This window comes from Sitodiplosis mosellana, unplaced genomic scaffold (assembly GCF_009176505.1).
Source record: "Sitodiplosis mosellana isolate CC-2019 unplaced genomic scaffold, AAFC_SMos_1.0 Smas_scaffold_6226, whole genome shotgun sequence".
NCBI lineage: Eukaryota > Metazoa > Arthropoda > Insecta > Diptera > Cecidomyiidae > Sitodiplosis > Sitodiplosis mosellana.
In genome coordinates this window covers 5,903,816-5,916,572 of record NW_022601467.1, presented here as the reverse complement: position 1 = coordinate 5,916,572, position 12,757 = coordinate 5,903,816, and the positions used below count along the sequence as shown (strand labels likewise).

The window sequence follows — 12,757 nt, the reverse complement described above, 5'->3', positions numbered from 1 at the left end:
TCGATATATTGGGCGGGTTATTTTTGATTCAACTGGAAAGAAATCGCTGTTTATTTTACTAATTTAAATAATGAAATGGACATACATTCAAAACAAATGCTATAAGTAATCATGTCTTAGAAGAGAGGCAAAGAAAAAAAATTTGCGTGGGGTTTAAAAAGTAACAAGGAAAAAAAGTCGTAGTAAAAAATGTGATGGAATTAATTCGATGGTTTAGCATAGTCGGTATAACATTTTCCGTTGCATTCGGTGCTGTAGCTCGCCACGGCGGATCATTGTGAAGACAACCTTTTGTACGGCACGTTCTGAGTACTTTTGGCGAACAAAATCCTATTTCGAAACAGCAAAAAGAATTTTCATCAATTAATTTCATCATTTTAAACAATCAACAAACTAATTAAGTCTCAAGTGTCTTACATCGATGATGTTCTTTTCTGAAACTTGTGAGCCGATTGCAAAACGACGTTTCAGCTGTTTCTCAATGCGATTGAGTATTTCGTGATCTTCTTCAGTAGTGAAACCTTCGGCACCGGCCAAACTACCCGTTGACGCTGCGTCCAATGTTGACACTTGGAACAATCGTAGTGCTTCATTCACGTGAACCTCAGTCGCAAATGGTTGCAATTGCATTTTGGCCAATGATTCCGAAATACGAATGATGGCCTCAAGTTGACGCACTGTAATCGGAATGGCCAAACGTTTATCGGTTTGTTTCTCATGCTGATGTGTTCCGCTGCGCATCAATACATAACGACTTTTCAATTTTTCACCAGCTTCGGCACTCAAACGTGGACCGCAACTGGTACGGCAGTAATGAATGAATTTCTTGAATGTGGTCAAATCAATTTCGCCTTCTGGGGCTTCATTGGACACTTTGTTGGCATTTAGATGCACATTGATGATGTGACGGGCCAAATTCTAAACATTTTAAATCACATATCATTTAGTATTTATTCAAATTTTTCTTTATCAATTGTGAAAATTACCGTATCACGTCCTTCATCATGCACATCCTTGACGATGAAAATCATGTCGAAACGAGACAAAATGGTTGGCATAAAATCGATATTCTCTTCGCCTTTTGAGTCATCCCAACGACCGAAAATGGAATTGGCGGCTGCTAGAACGGAGCAACGTGTGTTCAATGTGGTTGTGATACCAGCTTTGGCAATTGAAATAGTTTGCTGTTCCATCGCTTCGTGAATGGCCACACGATCATCTTCTTTCATTTTGTCGAACTCATCGATACATACGACACCACCATCGGCCAAAACCATTGCACCACCCTCCATGACGAAGTTACGCTGTTTGGAATTGGAATTCAGGTTCATTTAGTTTCATACTTTACTTAATCGATTGAAATGTTATTAAGTCGAAAAAATGGGTTTTATTCAATACGTACAGTGGCTGGATCGCGCATTACCGAAGCTGTTAAACCAGCAGCACTAGAACCTTTTCCAGACGTGTACACCGCAATCGGAGCAACCTTTTCGACGAATTTCAACAGCTGAGACTTGGCTGTACCAGGATCACCCAAAAGTAAAACGTTGATATCACCACGACGAGTCAAACCGTCGGGCATCCGTTTGCGTGCACCACCAAACAACAAACATGTAATTGCCTTTTTGATGTCACTTGAACCGAAGATACTTGGTGCAAGACTCTTTGCCAAACGTTCATAGATATCCGGATGGGCAGCCAGACGACGGAACTTCTCTTCCTCCTCCATTGTAATGGTGGTGTAACGTGAAATGACGCCAGTTCCTTCGGAATCAACGGTTATGCCAACGACACGCATGTATGGAGCACGAACACCAACAATGGCCTTTTCACGGCTGTCGCCCTTTCCTGGATTGCCAACCCTACGAATCGAGTAAATACCGTGAATCAACACTCGATTTCCAGGAACAACACGCTCACACAGGCTGCGATCCAAGAACAATTGCATGTGACGCGGAATTTCACCCTAAATACACGAGAAGAAAAAAAATCGTTTTAATAGTAAACAACAGCGAAATATTTTCCTTTAAAACTAATATTCAAAGCAAATTTAATGAAAAAAAACCAAGATGTTATTTTCATAAGCGCCTTAATTAGTTTGAATTCAGTTGTTTACTTAATTGAATTATTCAAATTTGCAATCTTTTACTTTGAATGTCCAACTAAAACTGAAATTAATTGAAATTAATTGAATTGAACTAAACTAAACTGACGTTGACTAGTGATATAACATGAACTGAAAACTTAAAATTGTCAAAATTCTAAACACTGTTAAACTGTAAAAACCGTCGGCTTATTTAAGTAGACGTTAAAACTCGCAAATAAATAAATAAAATAAAAAACCAATTGACTAGAACTAATGATGATCAAATCTCAAATTACGAAATGTAAACAAACACTCCACATGATTCAACAATGACGGGCCAATGACATTTACAAAAATAAACAATGCGTCCTTCAGAGTCGATTCAATTCGAATGTGTGTACGTGCTAAGTAGTTCGGTCATTCGATCATTACCTGTGGAATGAAGTCGGGCAGCTCTTGTAATTTAAGCACTTGAAAATCGACACATTTGCATTTGTCTGGCATAATGAAGAATGGATCCAATGAGCACGGTGGCCGACCGGCTTGTTCACTGAAATCAACACATATTTGTTGTTAGTACGATAGAGTAACCAAAATAAACGGCACCATAAACATACGTTGTACACTTTCGTGGCATTTGAAACCCTTCCAAGCCTGGATTCACTTTGAGATTTGGGATGACTTCGTTGCATGACCGACACTGAATCGACATCGAAGTGGCTTTGGCTTTGATACCAGAAGCAGCAATAATGATACCAGCCACTTTGACCAATCGCGACACACACTCCGACTGACAGAGAAAAAAAAATCGTTAGAAAAATCCAAAATCAAATACCATTTTGACTCACCTTCAAATCGCGAATATTGGTTGGATTTGCATTTGATTGTAGCAAAATTTGAATATCCTGCACCTCTTCCTCACCTTCTGGGCGCGGAGATGTTATTTCATCGGCCACCTCACGCGCAGCTTCTTCAAAAATTTGCAGATTTTCCGTTGGCTGCTTGTGAACTTTGTCGGATAACATTTCATCGAATCCGGCCAAGTCTTCCATTTCAACCTCCAAGAAGTAACGGCCCAACAAATAGTTTCGCTTCAATGCATCACTACAACATACACCACAACGACGATTAGATTTTAAAAAGAAAACCAATGCACTTTAGCACGATCAATACTCACCGATATTTGTAGTGGAAATTGTCTTCGTTGAATGTACGAATGAATTCTTTAAACTTCTTTTTAACGGCCTGTGCATTAATTTGATTTCCATTTTGCTCATTGTCCGGATTGAAATTGTCCGAGAAGAAGACTGCTGCATCGTCAAAACCTTCCATTTTTCCACGTTTAATTGATCACTTTTAAAATAAACTTTTTAACCAATGTAAATACAGTCGAGAGAAATTTTGCAAAATTTGTATGTGGTTAATCGAAAAACCACTTGTGATTTGAACAGAAAATGCTCGATGTCAAACGTCGAAGCTTGTATTTTTGGCGCGAACATGAATGATGTTGCCGCTCTTCAACTCAGTCAGATGTTTTAGTTATATCAGTAGATACTTAAAGCTTAAGTGTCAACCTTTACATTGCAATTCAAACATTTAAACCAGGATAATAAAAGAAAGAATCACATTTTTTTCTACTGACAATTTTAAATTTAAAATGACATTTTTTTTATTTTATCAAAAAAATATTTTTTTTCATTTCAATGTAAAAACCTTGATCTCAAGCTGTGTGTGTCTCTACATCTGTCGTTCACATACCGTATTCAAAATACTTAACACTGAACACGAGCATGTGTATTTAAAGTTGATTGGCGCGAATCTCTAACGTCAAAATCAACCGCAAAAAATCTGTTTGGTAATGTTTTTGATTCGTTGATAAAAATTTGATTTGTTTGTAATTTGATGACCTAAAGGAATTAGAATTTAAGTGACATTTTCACACTGACTAAGATGAGTGTGAATACGGGAAAATATGTGTCGGATGATAGATTTGAAGGGTAATGTTGACAATAAATAAAAATTATTGCAAGTCTTGATCGTAAATAACAATTGCTGTTGTAATTTTTTTTTGTAGAGATACTAATTCGATTGGAATTCGAGAATCGCGTGAAAATGATAAAATCGATTCAAAATATGGATTTGATCGTATTAAAGACACACAGGAGCGTACCGGTTACCTGATAAATATGCATTCGACGGAAATTCTTGATGAAGATCGACGTTTGGTTGCGGCACTCGATCTCTTTTTCATTCAAATGGATGGAAGTCGATTCAAGGCATCTGTCGTGTACGAACCGTATTTCTTAGTACTACCGCAGGCAGAGCAATCATTGGAAGTGGCACGTTATCTTCAGAAGAAATACACCGGCCATTTGACGCGTATTGAACACATACAGAAAGAAGATCTCGATTTGGCAAACCATTTGATTGGGAAGCAACAGCATTTTTTGAAGTTGCTATTCCCGAATATGAACGCATTGAATAAAGTGCGCCGTGAAATTATGTCAGCGGTAAAGAAGAATCGTGAACGCGAGAAAGCAAACACAAACTACATAAAATTGTTGTCAACATCGCTGGCGCACAGTTCGAATACGGTGGCTACTAAGAGTGCCGATTACTTGGATTACATCTCTGACATTCGTGAGTATGATGTTCCGTATCACGTACGTATTTCGATTGATTTGAAATTGAATTGCGGTTTGTGGTATGACATTCGATGTCGTCCTGGTGGCTTAGAAATGCCATTGATAACACCACGGCGCGACATTCTCGATCGTCCCGAAGCAATTGTTCTGGCATACGATATTGAAACCACAAAATTGCCGTTGAAATTCCCCGATGCACAAACCGATCAAATTATGATGATTTCATACATGATTGACGGTCAAGGTTATCTCATTACGAACCGAGAAATTATCTCGTGCGACGTCAATGATTTTGAATACACGCCAAAACCAGAGTTTGAGGGAAATTTCATCGTATTCAATGAACCGGATGAAATGAGTGTGATTCAGAGATTTTTCGATCACATTTTGGAAGTGAAACCACACATCATCGTCTCGTACAACGGTGACTTTTTCGATTGGCCATTCGTTGAGACTCGGGCCGCCGTTTATGACATGGATATGAAGCGAGAGATTGGTTTTTGGAAGAATCGCGACGGAACGTATCTATCCCGACCGGTTATGCACATGGATTGTCTTTGTTGGGTGAAGCGAGATTCTTATTTGCCGGTTGGAAGTCAAGGTAATTTTCACTTTCATACTTTAACTCTTTCAACTCAAGTTTTAAGAATGGATTTAACTTTCTTGATCAGGTTTGAAAGCGGTGGCCAAAGCAAAATTGCGATACGATCCCGTTGAACTTGATCCGGAGGAGATGTGTAAAATGGCTGTTGAACAGCCACAGGTGCTGTCGAATTACTCAGTGTCCGATGCGGTGGCCACATACTATCTTTACATGAAATACGTGAATCCATTCATATTTGCCTTGACCACAATTATTCCCATGGAACCAGATGAGGTGCTGCGCAAAGGATCCGGAACACTTTGTGAGACGTTGCTCATGGTACAAGCATTCCATGCAAACATTGTATTTCCGAACAAACAACAATCTGAACTGAATAAGCTATCAGATGACGGTCATGTACTTGACTCTGAAACCTATGTTGGTGGACATGTCGAAGCGCTGGAGTCTGGTGTATTCCGAGCTGATATTCCGTGCCGATTCCGAATGGATCAGGAAATGATTATGAAACTACAGAACAATGTGGATAATGTTCTGAAGCATGCTATTGAAGTTGAAGAGAATGTTTCACTGGATTTGGTCACAAATCTTGAGGAGGTGAGAAATGACATTATGACTGGGCTAAAGGAATTGTACGATGTGCCGAATCGTTTGGAGCAACCGGTTATTTTTCATCTGGATGTCGGTGCGATGTATCCGAATATCATTCTCACAAATCGATTGCAACCATCGTCAATGGTGTGCGAAACAGATTGCGCCGCTTGTGATTTCAATAAACCAGGTATGAAAGGATATATTAAATTTTAAATCAAGCAGAAGAGGCTGACAATTTCAACTCAAATATGAAAAAAAAAATCAATTTTCATTTTCATTTTCGTTCTCAGACGCTGATTGCAAACGAGTGATGGATTGGATGTGGCGTGGTGAAATGTTACCGGCCACAAAAAATGAGTATCAACGTATCCAACAGCAGCTTGAAACTGAAAAGTTTCCGCCACTCTTTCCGGGTGGACCAAATCGAGCATTCCATGAGCTATCCAAAGAAGATCAAGCCGCTTACGAGAAGAAACGTTTGAATGATTATTGTCGGTATGTCATCCGGATATTTATTCCCTATTAAGTTGAAGAGCAAGCAGAACATTTTAAAATCTCAATTTTCGAACATTTCTCTTCCAGCAAAGCGTACAAGAAAACGAAAATTACTCGTCTCGAGAATCGAAAATCGACCGTTTGTCAAAAGGAGAACAGTTTCTACGTCGACACCGTGCGTGCGTTTCGTGATCGCCGTTACGAGTACAAGGGGCTAACAAAGGTGGCGAAAGCAGCTGTTAGCAAAGCAATGGCCGGTGGAGATGCCAGTGAAATCAAAGCAGCACAAGGCCGTGAGGTGTTGTATGATTCACTTCAATTGGCGCACAAATGTATTTTGAACTCATTCTACGGTTATGTGATGCGACGAGGTGCACGGTGGCACAGTATGTCGATGGCTGGTATCGTCTGTTTGACCGGTGCCAATATTATTCGTAGAGCGCGTGAGATTGTTGAACGTGTCGGTAGACCGTTGGAATTGGATACGGATGGTATTTGGTGTATTATGCCTGCCACATTCCCGCAAGAGTTCACCATTCACACACAACACGAAAAGAAGAAAAAGTTCAACATTTCCTATCCAAATGCTGTGCTAAACACTATGGTCAAAGATTACTTCACAAATGATCAATACCATGAACTTGTTCCCAAATCGCCTGATGACGATCCAAATGAACCACCAAAGTACGTCAAACGCGAAGAGAACTCCATTTTCTTCGAAGTCGACGGCCCATACCTAGCAATGGTGCTGCCAGCCGCCAAAGAAGAAGGAAAGAAACTCAAGAAGCGTTATGCTGTCTTCAACTTTGATGGATCATTGGCTGAACTCAAAGGATTCGAAGTAAAACGTCGTGGTGAATTGCAGTTGATTAAGATTTTTCAATCGTCAGGTAGAAAATTATTCACATTTTTGTCTCACAATTTTTTTAAGATTATGAATTATTCTTATATCTATAAATTTTGCTATTATCAGTATTCGAATCCTTTTTACACGGCAATTCATTGGAGGAATGCTATGCAAGCGTTGCAAAAGTGGCCGATTATTGGTTGGACGTGTTGTACAGCAAAGGATCCAACATGCCCGATTCCGAATTGTTTGAATTGATTTCGGAGAATCGATCGATGTCACGGAAATTAGAAGATTATGGTGCTCAAAAATCAACATCAATTTCTACTGCTAAGCGTTTGGCCGAATTTCTTGGTGATCAAATGGTGAAAGATGCCGGTTTAGCGTGCAAGTACATCATATCAAAGAAACCAGAAGGTTCGCCAGTCACTGAAAGAGCAATTCCACTGGCCATTTTCCAATCGGAGCCAAGCGTACGACGACACTTTTTGCGTCGTTGGTTGAAAGGTAAGTGATGTTTTAATGCTTCCTAATTGGAGATTTTTATTCAGTTTGTTTTCATTGTTTTATTTACATCTTCATTTCAAATCAGTCATTAGTGATTGTGCCTTTATAAATGCATGTGTATCTTATGCATAATAAGAACCATTGATTTCCATAAAGATAAAAAAAAATTATAACATACTATCATCTTTCTAGATAACACAATGGGTGATGCCGACATTCGTGATGTACTCGATTGGAACTACTACATCGAGCGTTTGGGTGGTACAATTCAGAAGATCATAACAATCCCAGCTGCGCTACAAGGCATAAGTAATCCAGTGCCTCGAATTCAACATCCAGATTGGTTGCACAAGAGAATGCTCGAAAAGAATGATGTGCTGAAGCAACGTCGCATTAACGAAATGTTCACCGTCAAACCGAAGCCGGTTGTAGAGCATGTTGACGAGAGTGAGAATGAGGACGACGACAGCAATGCCGGTGATTCAAATGATGAAATGATTCGCGATATGGAAGATATTGGATCGAATGTTGCACATGGTGAGCGTCGACCCACTGTTCATCGTCGCAAACGAAATGCCAGCGAAATGGAAGAAGCTGAAGCAAATGAGCCAAAAACTTGGCGCGAAGCACTCGGAACACTGCCTGAAATAGGTGATTCACGTGAAGAAATCCAAGAGTGGGTTGAATACCATAAGAAAAAATGGCGATGGCAAATTCAACAGCGAAATAAGCGTCGTGTACACCAGAATAGCAAAAAGTCACGCACGGAAAATACGATCCACCGACCGGTTGCGGCGAGCACATCAGGTGGTGTAACCATTGGTGGTTTCATTCGACGAACACAGCGTAGTATCATCGAACAACCATGGCAAATCATTCAAATTGTTTCACTAGATGACCTCGGTACGTACACCGTTTGGGCCATGGTCGGCACTGAATTGCATAAGATCAAATTGAATATACCGCGAATATTCTACGTAAACAAACGAACACCAGCACCAAATGAAGAGGGTTGCATGTGGAAACAAGTGTACCGAACATTGCCACGGTCTCGGCCCGTTTTTCATCTCTATCAATATATTGTTTCGGAGAATGTTTTCAAAGAACATCGCCTGGGAATGTTGGCCGATTTGGCAACACCGGACATTGAAGGTATTTACGAAACACAAATGTCTCTGGAATTCCGTGCTCTAATGCAACTGGGTTGTATTTGTTCGGTGCAACGAACTGTGGCCCGTGAGATTGCTGCAAAGAAATCGACGAATGCTCCGGATAATTTTTCAATCGAACAGCTTGAAACACGACCATTGTCACAGCAGCCGTATCTCAATGCAGGTGGAAATCTGAAACGTATGTTCTTGTACCAACACAGTTCGGCGAACGGCAAACGAGAGCTCTGGGGTCTTTTCATTCCGATCATCAAAAAGTCGATCATTATCTGTTTGGATTCAGTGCGTACAAATCAAATGCCATCGATAAAGAACTTCTATTTGACCGAAAGATCGGCATACCTGAAAAATTCACAGAGCGATGCAGACAAAATTCCACCAGACGATATGCAATTTGAAGTATTTTTCGAAGTTGACTCCAAATTGGTATATCGACACATAAGCCATTTGCTAGCAGCGTTCAGCAGTGAGAAAAAAGGGCCGGCTCTACTTTGTGTCCAAGCGGGTATATCACTGCATAAGCTGAACATGACAATTCCAGCGGCCAGCGATTTTCCACAAACTCAAATTTTCATCGTTGACGATGCTGCGTTGTTGACGGGTTTGGACTGGCAACGGAATGGCACCAAGTCAATGTTACGACATTTATTCAACTTAAACAGTGTGGTGGATTTGATGCTGGAACAGTGTCGCTACTATCAATTGCCCATTGGAAACATGCCGGCTGACCCGATTATGTATGGTGCTGATATTTTCTACGCAAGATTGCTTCAGAAGCATAACTTCTTACTATGGGCATCACCAACGAGTCGACCAGATTTGGGTGGCCGTGAAGCTGATGACAATCGTTTGTTGAGTGAATTCGAAGAGAGCATAACGGTTGTACAGAATAACAGCGGATTTTATGACTGCGTTTGTATCGAATTGACCGTTGACAGTTTGGCGGTTACGGCACTACTGCAAGCCAGTAGAATACAAGAAATCGAAGGTGCTAGCTCAGCAATCACATTTGATGTAATGCCACAAGCATCGCTTGAAGACATGATCTTGAATAATCCATCAGCTTCACTTTCGAACTACGACGAAGCAGCATTATGCAGTGCTGCACTAAAAGTCATGAGATCAATGGTAAACATTTGGTTGCGAGAGGTGGCTATCGATCGCAATGTGTTTGCCGATTTTCAAGTTGTTCATTTCTATCGATGGATCCGATCGTGCACTTCACTTTTGTATGATCCCGCCTTGCGACGTAATCTCAACAATTTGATGCAAAAAATCTTTTTGCAAATTATCAGCGAATTTCAACGGCTCAATGCCAAAATTATTTACGCTGATTTCAATCGAATCATTCTGAACTCGGGTAAAAAGTCCATCGTTGATGCCATCAGCTATGTTGAATATGTGGTGCAAAGCATCCGGAATAAGGAACTGTTTCACAGCATTAATCTCACTTATCAACAGGTTGGTTATTACTGATACTTTATTACTTTTTTGTTTAAAAACAAATTGTCAATTCAATTCTTCTGCTGAATTGACATTGTAACGGCATTTTCACGGAACTTACGACCTTTCTACTCTTTTAAATTAAGTCATGGGAGTTCTTGCTGTGGATGGATACAGCAAATTATGCGGGTCCATTGGCTAAAATTCCAAGAGAACTGCAAGCAACCGATATCACACAGAACAGTGAAACCATAAATCAAACAAGCGATGATAACGACGAAGTGAAAATCGAAATGAATTGGAATATTGCTGAGCAATTGCCTGGGGATGAGAATTGTCGTGCTGAATTCGAGGCATTATTGAAACTCTTAATGGATGCTCTGGTTCTCAATAACAATTCGGTCAAGGATGGAATCGAGGCCATCACTATGTATGCTTATGAAATTGTTCAACGCTTACATAAGGGCCATCCGCCGGGAAAAGTCAGTCCGGCGACACATTTCTCAAATGCTCTCATCGAAGTTCTAAGCAATATGAAGGATGTGGATTCTGAGGTAAGATATTTAAGGTTATTGAAATTGACTGAAATTGAAAACTAAAACTACTTTTCTTCATTGGACAACAGGTTCAAACCCTTCGTCGAAATATGCTGCGATTGATTGGGCTCGGTGAATTCAGCGACTTGGCAAAATGGCAGGAGAAGGTTCATACGTACGTTCTAAATGAAGTGATTTGCAAAGCATGCAACCAGTGCCGTGATATTGATTTATGCAAAGACAAAGATCGAGCTACGGTTAATGATATGTAAGTACAATTCGATTTTAATTTGAATGAATTCAATTGAAGTTATGCAAATGATGTATCTAACGAATTGAATTTTCTCAATTTTATCGCAGTCCCGTTTGGCTCTGTTCACATTGCTACGTTTACTATGAAAACGAAGAAATTGAAATTCGTCTCTTGGATGTAATGCACCGTAAAATCATGTCGTACACATTGCAAGATCTTCGGTGCACACGTTGCAAGCAAATCAAACAAGAGAATATGGCTGAATTGTGCTCGTGTGCCGGATCATTTGAAACACTGATTCCAGCCAAGAAACTGCGTCAATTACTGCAAACATTCTTGGAAGTGGCCGACACGCATAAAATGGACTTGCTCAAAGAAGAAGTTCACGTATTTCTCACTAACTCCATTTAATCCAAAACATTTCATAAATTATTTCATATGCTATATTAATAAGGTAAAAAATAAATAAAAACTAAATATATACGACAACGTTTTTCTTTCAACTTTGTGTTTTTATCTATAAGCTTGACTTGTTTATTCATCTCATTTTAAATGTGCCATAACACAATTTCACAGAAATGGGATTTCATTGTTGTTTGGAGGTATGATTGAAAGTAAATTCCATTTTCTACTTGATTTAAGCGGCTTTCTCAATGCTAATTGGGTCTAATTTTGGTTCTTGGAATTTGAAATCTGGGAATTTGGTCATATCAACACCTTTGCCGCCACCGAATTGCTGTGGAAAAATGAATATGTTGATTAGTTGAATGGAGTAAAGAAAAACAAGTGACAAGGGATATGACGTTCAATATACCTTGGCAACACGGTCCAATTCTGATTTAAGTTCGGCTTGGATTTCTGGTGTTGCGTCAACAAATGAGTCGTTCCTGTAAAAAGAAGCAAAATTTAAATGAAAATTCAATGTAATTTTGTTTAAATATCGGTGAAAAAATCCATTGAAACTCATCTTACTTTGACTTTGATTTATATTCACGGACTTTGTCCAAGAACAATTGTTGGATTGGATCCGAAACTTTTTGCATAGCGGGAACCATGATACCGAAGTTTCGACGACATTCCGCCGATGCGACACGAAGTCCAGACAAAACAGTTTTCGTAAGCATCTAAACGGGATGAGAAAATTCAATTGAAATTTCGATGATTTTCAATCATTTCAAAGCGTATTCCGCTGAACATTGGCAATGACTTGGGTCTTGACGTTCTTTTCGAAAAGTCATATCTCAGTTATGTAATTTTTGGTCAATGCTGAGCGGAAAATTCATAATTTTTCAATCGTTTGAAGTGGAAAAACTCGGATTTAACAATCAATCAAACAATCACCGTAAATGTATTTTGTAATTAATCCTATTTCAGTGCCCAAAAAATATCCGAAATAAATTTAATAATTTACACAAAAACAAAATCGAAGATTTTACCTTTTTTTCAGTGGCAAAAATGTGAGCACAAAACTGTGGGTACGGCAAACGTCAAATGTCGTTCTTGATGGTCAGCTCCCCTGGTGGTCGAGTCAAAAACTGTTCTAATCGGTATTGGGTGCGTTCAATTACTGGGCAAAGCTTT

The 12,757-nt window shown here is 39.5% G+C and overlaps 3 protein-coding genes across 4 annotated transcripts; 1 reads left to right on the top strand and 2 right to left on the bottom strand.

Moving 5' to 3' along the window:
* Positions 1-20: 20 nt before the first annotated feature.
* On the bottom strand, positions 21-3,851 carry LOC129578879 (DNA replication licensing factor Mcm5). The gene is made up of 8 exons (XM_055468104.1): positions 3,264-3,851; positions 2,935-3,190; positions 2,704-2,876; positions 2,519-2,636; positions 1,403-1,966; positions 987-1,304; positions 418-918; positions 21-330 (listed from the first exon to the last, which is right to left on the bottom strand). The coding sequence occupies exons 1-8, from the start codon at positions 3,416-3,418 to the stop codon at positions 214-216; spliced, it is 2,202 nt and encodes a 733-aa protein (XP_055324079.1). The 5' UTR covers positions 3,419-3,851; the 3' UTR covers positions 21-213.
* A 5-nt stretch (positions 3,852-3,856) lies between these two features.
* Positions 3,857-11,665, top strand: LOC129578877 (DNA polymerase epsilon catalytic subunit 1). Its single transcript, XM_055468101.1, has 10 exons — positions 3,857-4,083; positions 4,161-5,332; positions 5,403-6,113; positions 6,217-6,421; positions 6,509-7,311; positions 7,395-7,775; positions 7,968-10,405; positions 10,534-10,941; positions 11,013-11,191; positions 11,284-11,665. Exons 1-10 carry the CDS (start codon positions 4,037-4,039, stop codon positions 11,585-11,587), a joined length of 6,648 nt encoding a protein of 2,215 aa, XP_055324076.1. The 5' UTR covers positions 3,857-4,036; the 3' UTR covers positions 11,588-11,665.
* A 15-nt stretch (positions 11,666-11,680) lies between these two features.
* Positions 11,681-12,757, bottom strand: LOC129578878 (ATP synthase-coupling factor 6, mitochondrial). 2 transcript variants are annotated; one of them, XM_055468102.1, is made up of 4 exons: positions 12,613-12,757; positions 12,149-12,300; positions 11,991-12,063; positions 11,681-11,912 (listed from the first exon to the last, which is right to left on the bottom strand). In XM_055468102.1, exons 2-4 carry the CDS (start codon positions 12,298-12,300, stop codon positions 11,814-11,816), a joined length of 324 nt encoding a protein of 107 aa, XP_055324077.1. In that variant the 5' UTR covers positions 12,613-12,757; the 3' UTR covers positions 11,681-11,813. The 2 variants fall into 2 exon arrangements, with proteins under 2 accessions (XP_055324077.1, XP_055324078.1); XM_055468103.1 differs by lacking the exon at positions 12,613-12,757 and adding an exon at positions 12,518-12,538.

Excerpts from the sequence above, each read along its gene's own strand:
- LOC129578879 (XM_055468104.1), bottom strand. The coding sequence starts at position 3,418 with ATGGAAGGTTTTGACGATGCAGCAGTCTTCTTCTCGGACAATTTCAAT. Across the intron at positions 2,637-2,703 it reads ATGCCACGAAAGTGTACAAC|TGAACAAGCCGGTCGGCCAC; the intron begins GTATGTTTATGG and ends TGTTGATTTCAG. Across the intron at positions 919-986 it reads ATGATGAAGGACGTGATACG|AATTTGGCCCGTCACATCAT; the intron begins GTAATTTTCACA and ends TAAAATGTTTAG.
- LOC129578877 (XM_055468101.1), top strand. The coding sequence starts at position 4,037 with ATGAGTGTGAATACGGGAAAATATGTGTCGGATGATAGATTTGAAGG. Across the intron at positions 10,406-10,533 it reads TTAATCTCACTTATCAACAG|TCATGGGAGTTCTTGCTGTG; the intron begins GTTGGTTATTAC and ends TTTTAAATTAAG. Across the intron at positions 11,192-11,283 it reads CGAGCTACGGTTAATGATAT|TCCCGTTTGGCTCTGTTCAC; the intron begins GTAAGTACAATT and ends ATTTTATCGCAG.
- LOC129578878 (XM_055468102.1), bottom strand. The coding sequence starts at position 12,300 with ATGCTTACGAAAACTGTTTTGTCTGGACTTCGTGTCGCATCGGCGGAA. Across the intron at positions 12,064-12,148 it reads GAATATAAATCAAAGTCAAA|GAACGACTCATTTGTTGACG; the intron begins GTAAGATGAGTT and ends TTCTTTTTACAG. Across the intron at positions 11,913-11,990 it reads AATTGGACCGTGTTGCCAAG|CAATTCGGTGGCGGCAAAGG; the intron begins GTATATTGAACG and ends ATTTTTCCACAG.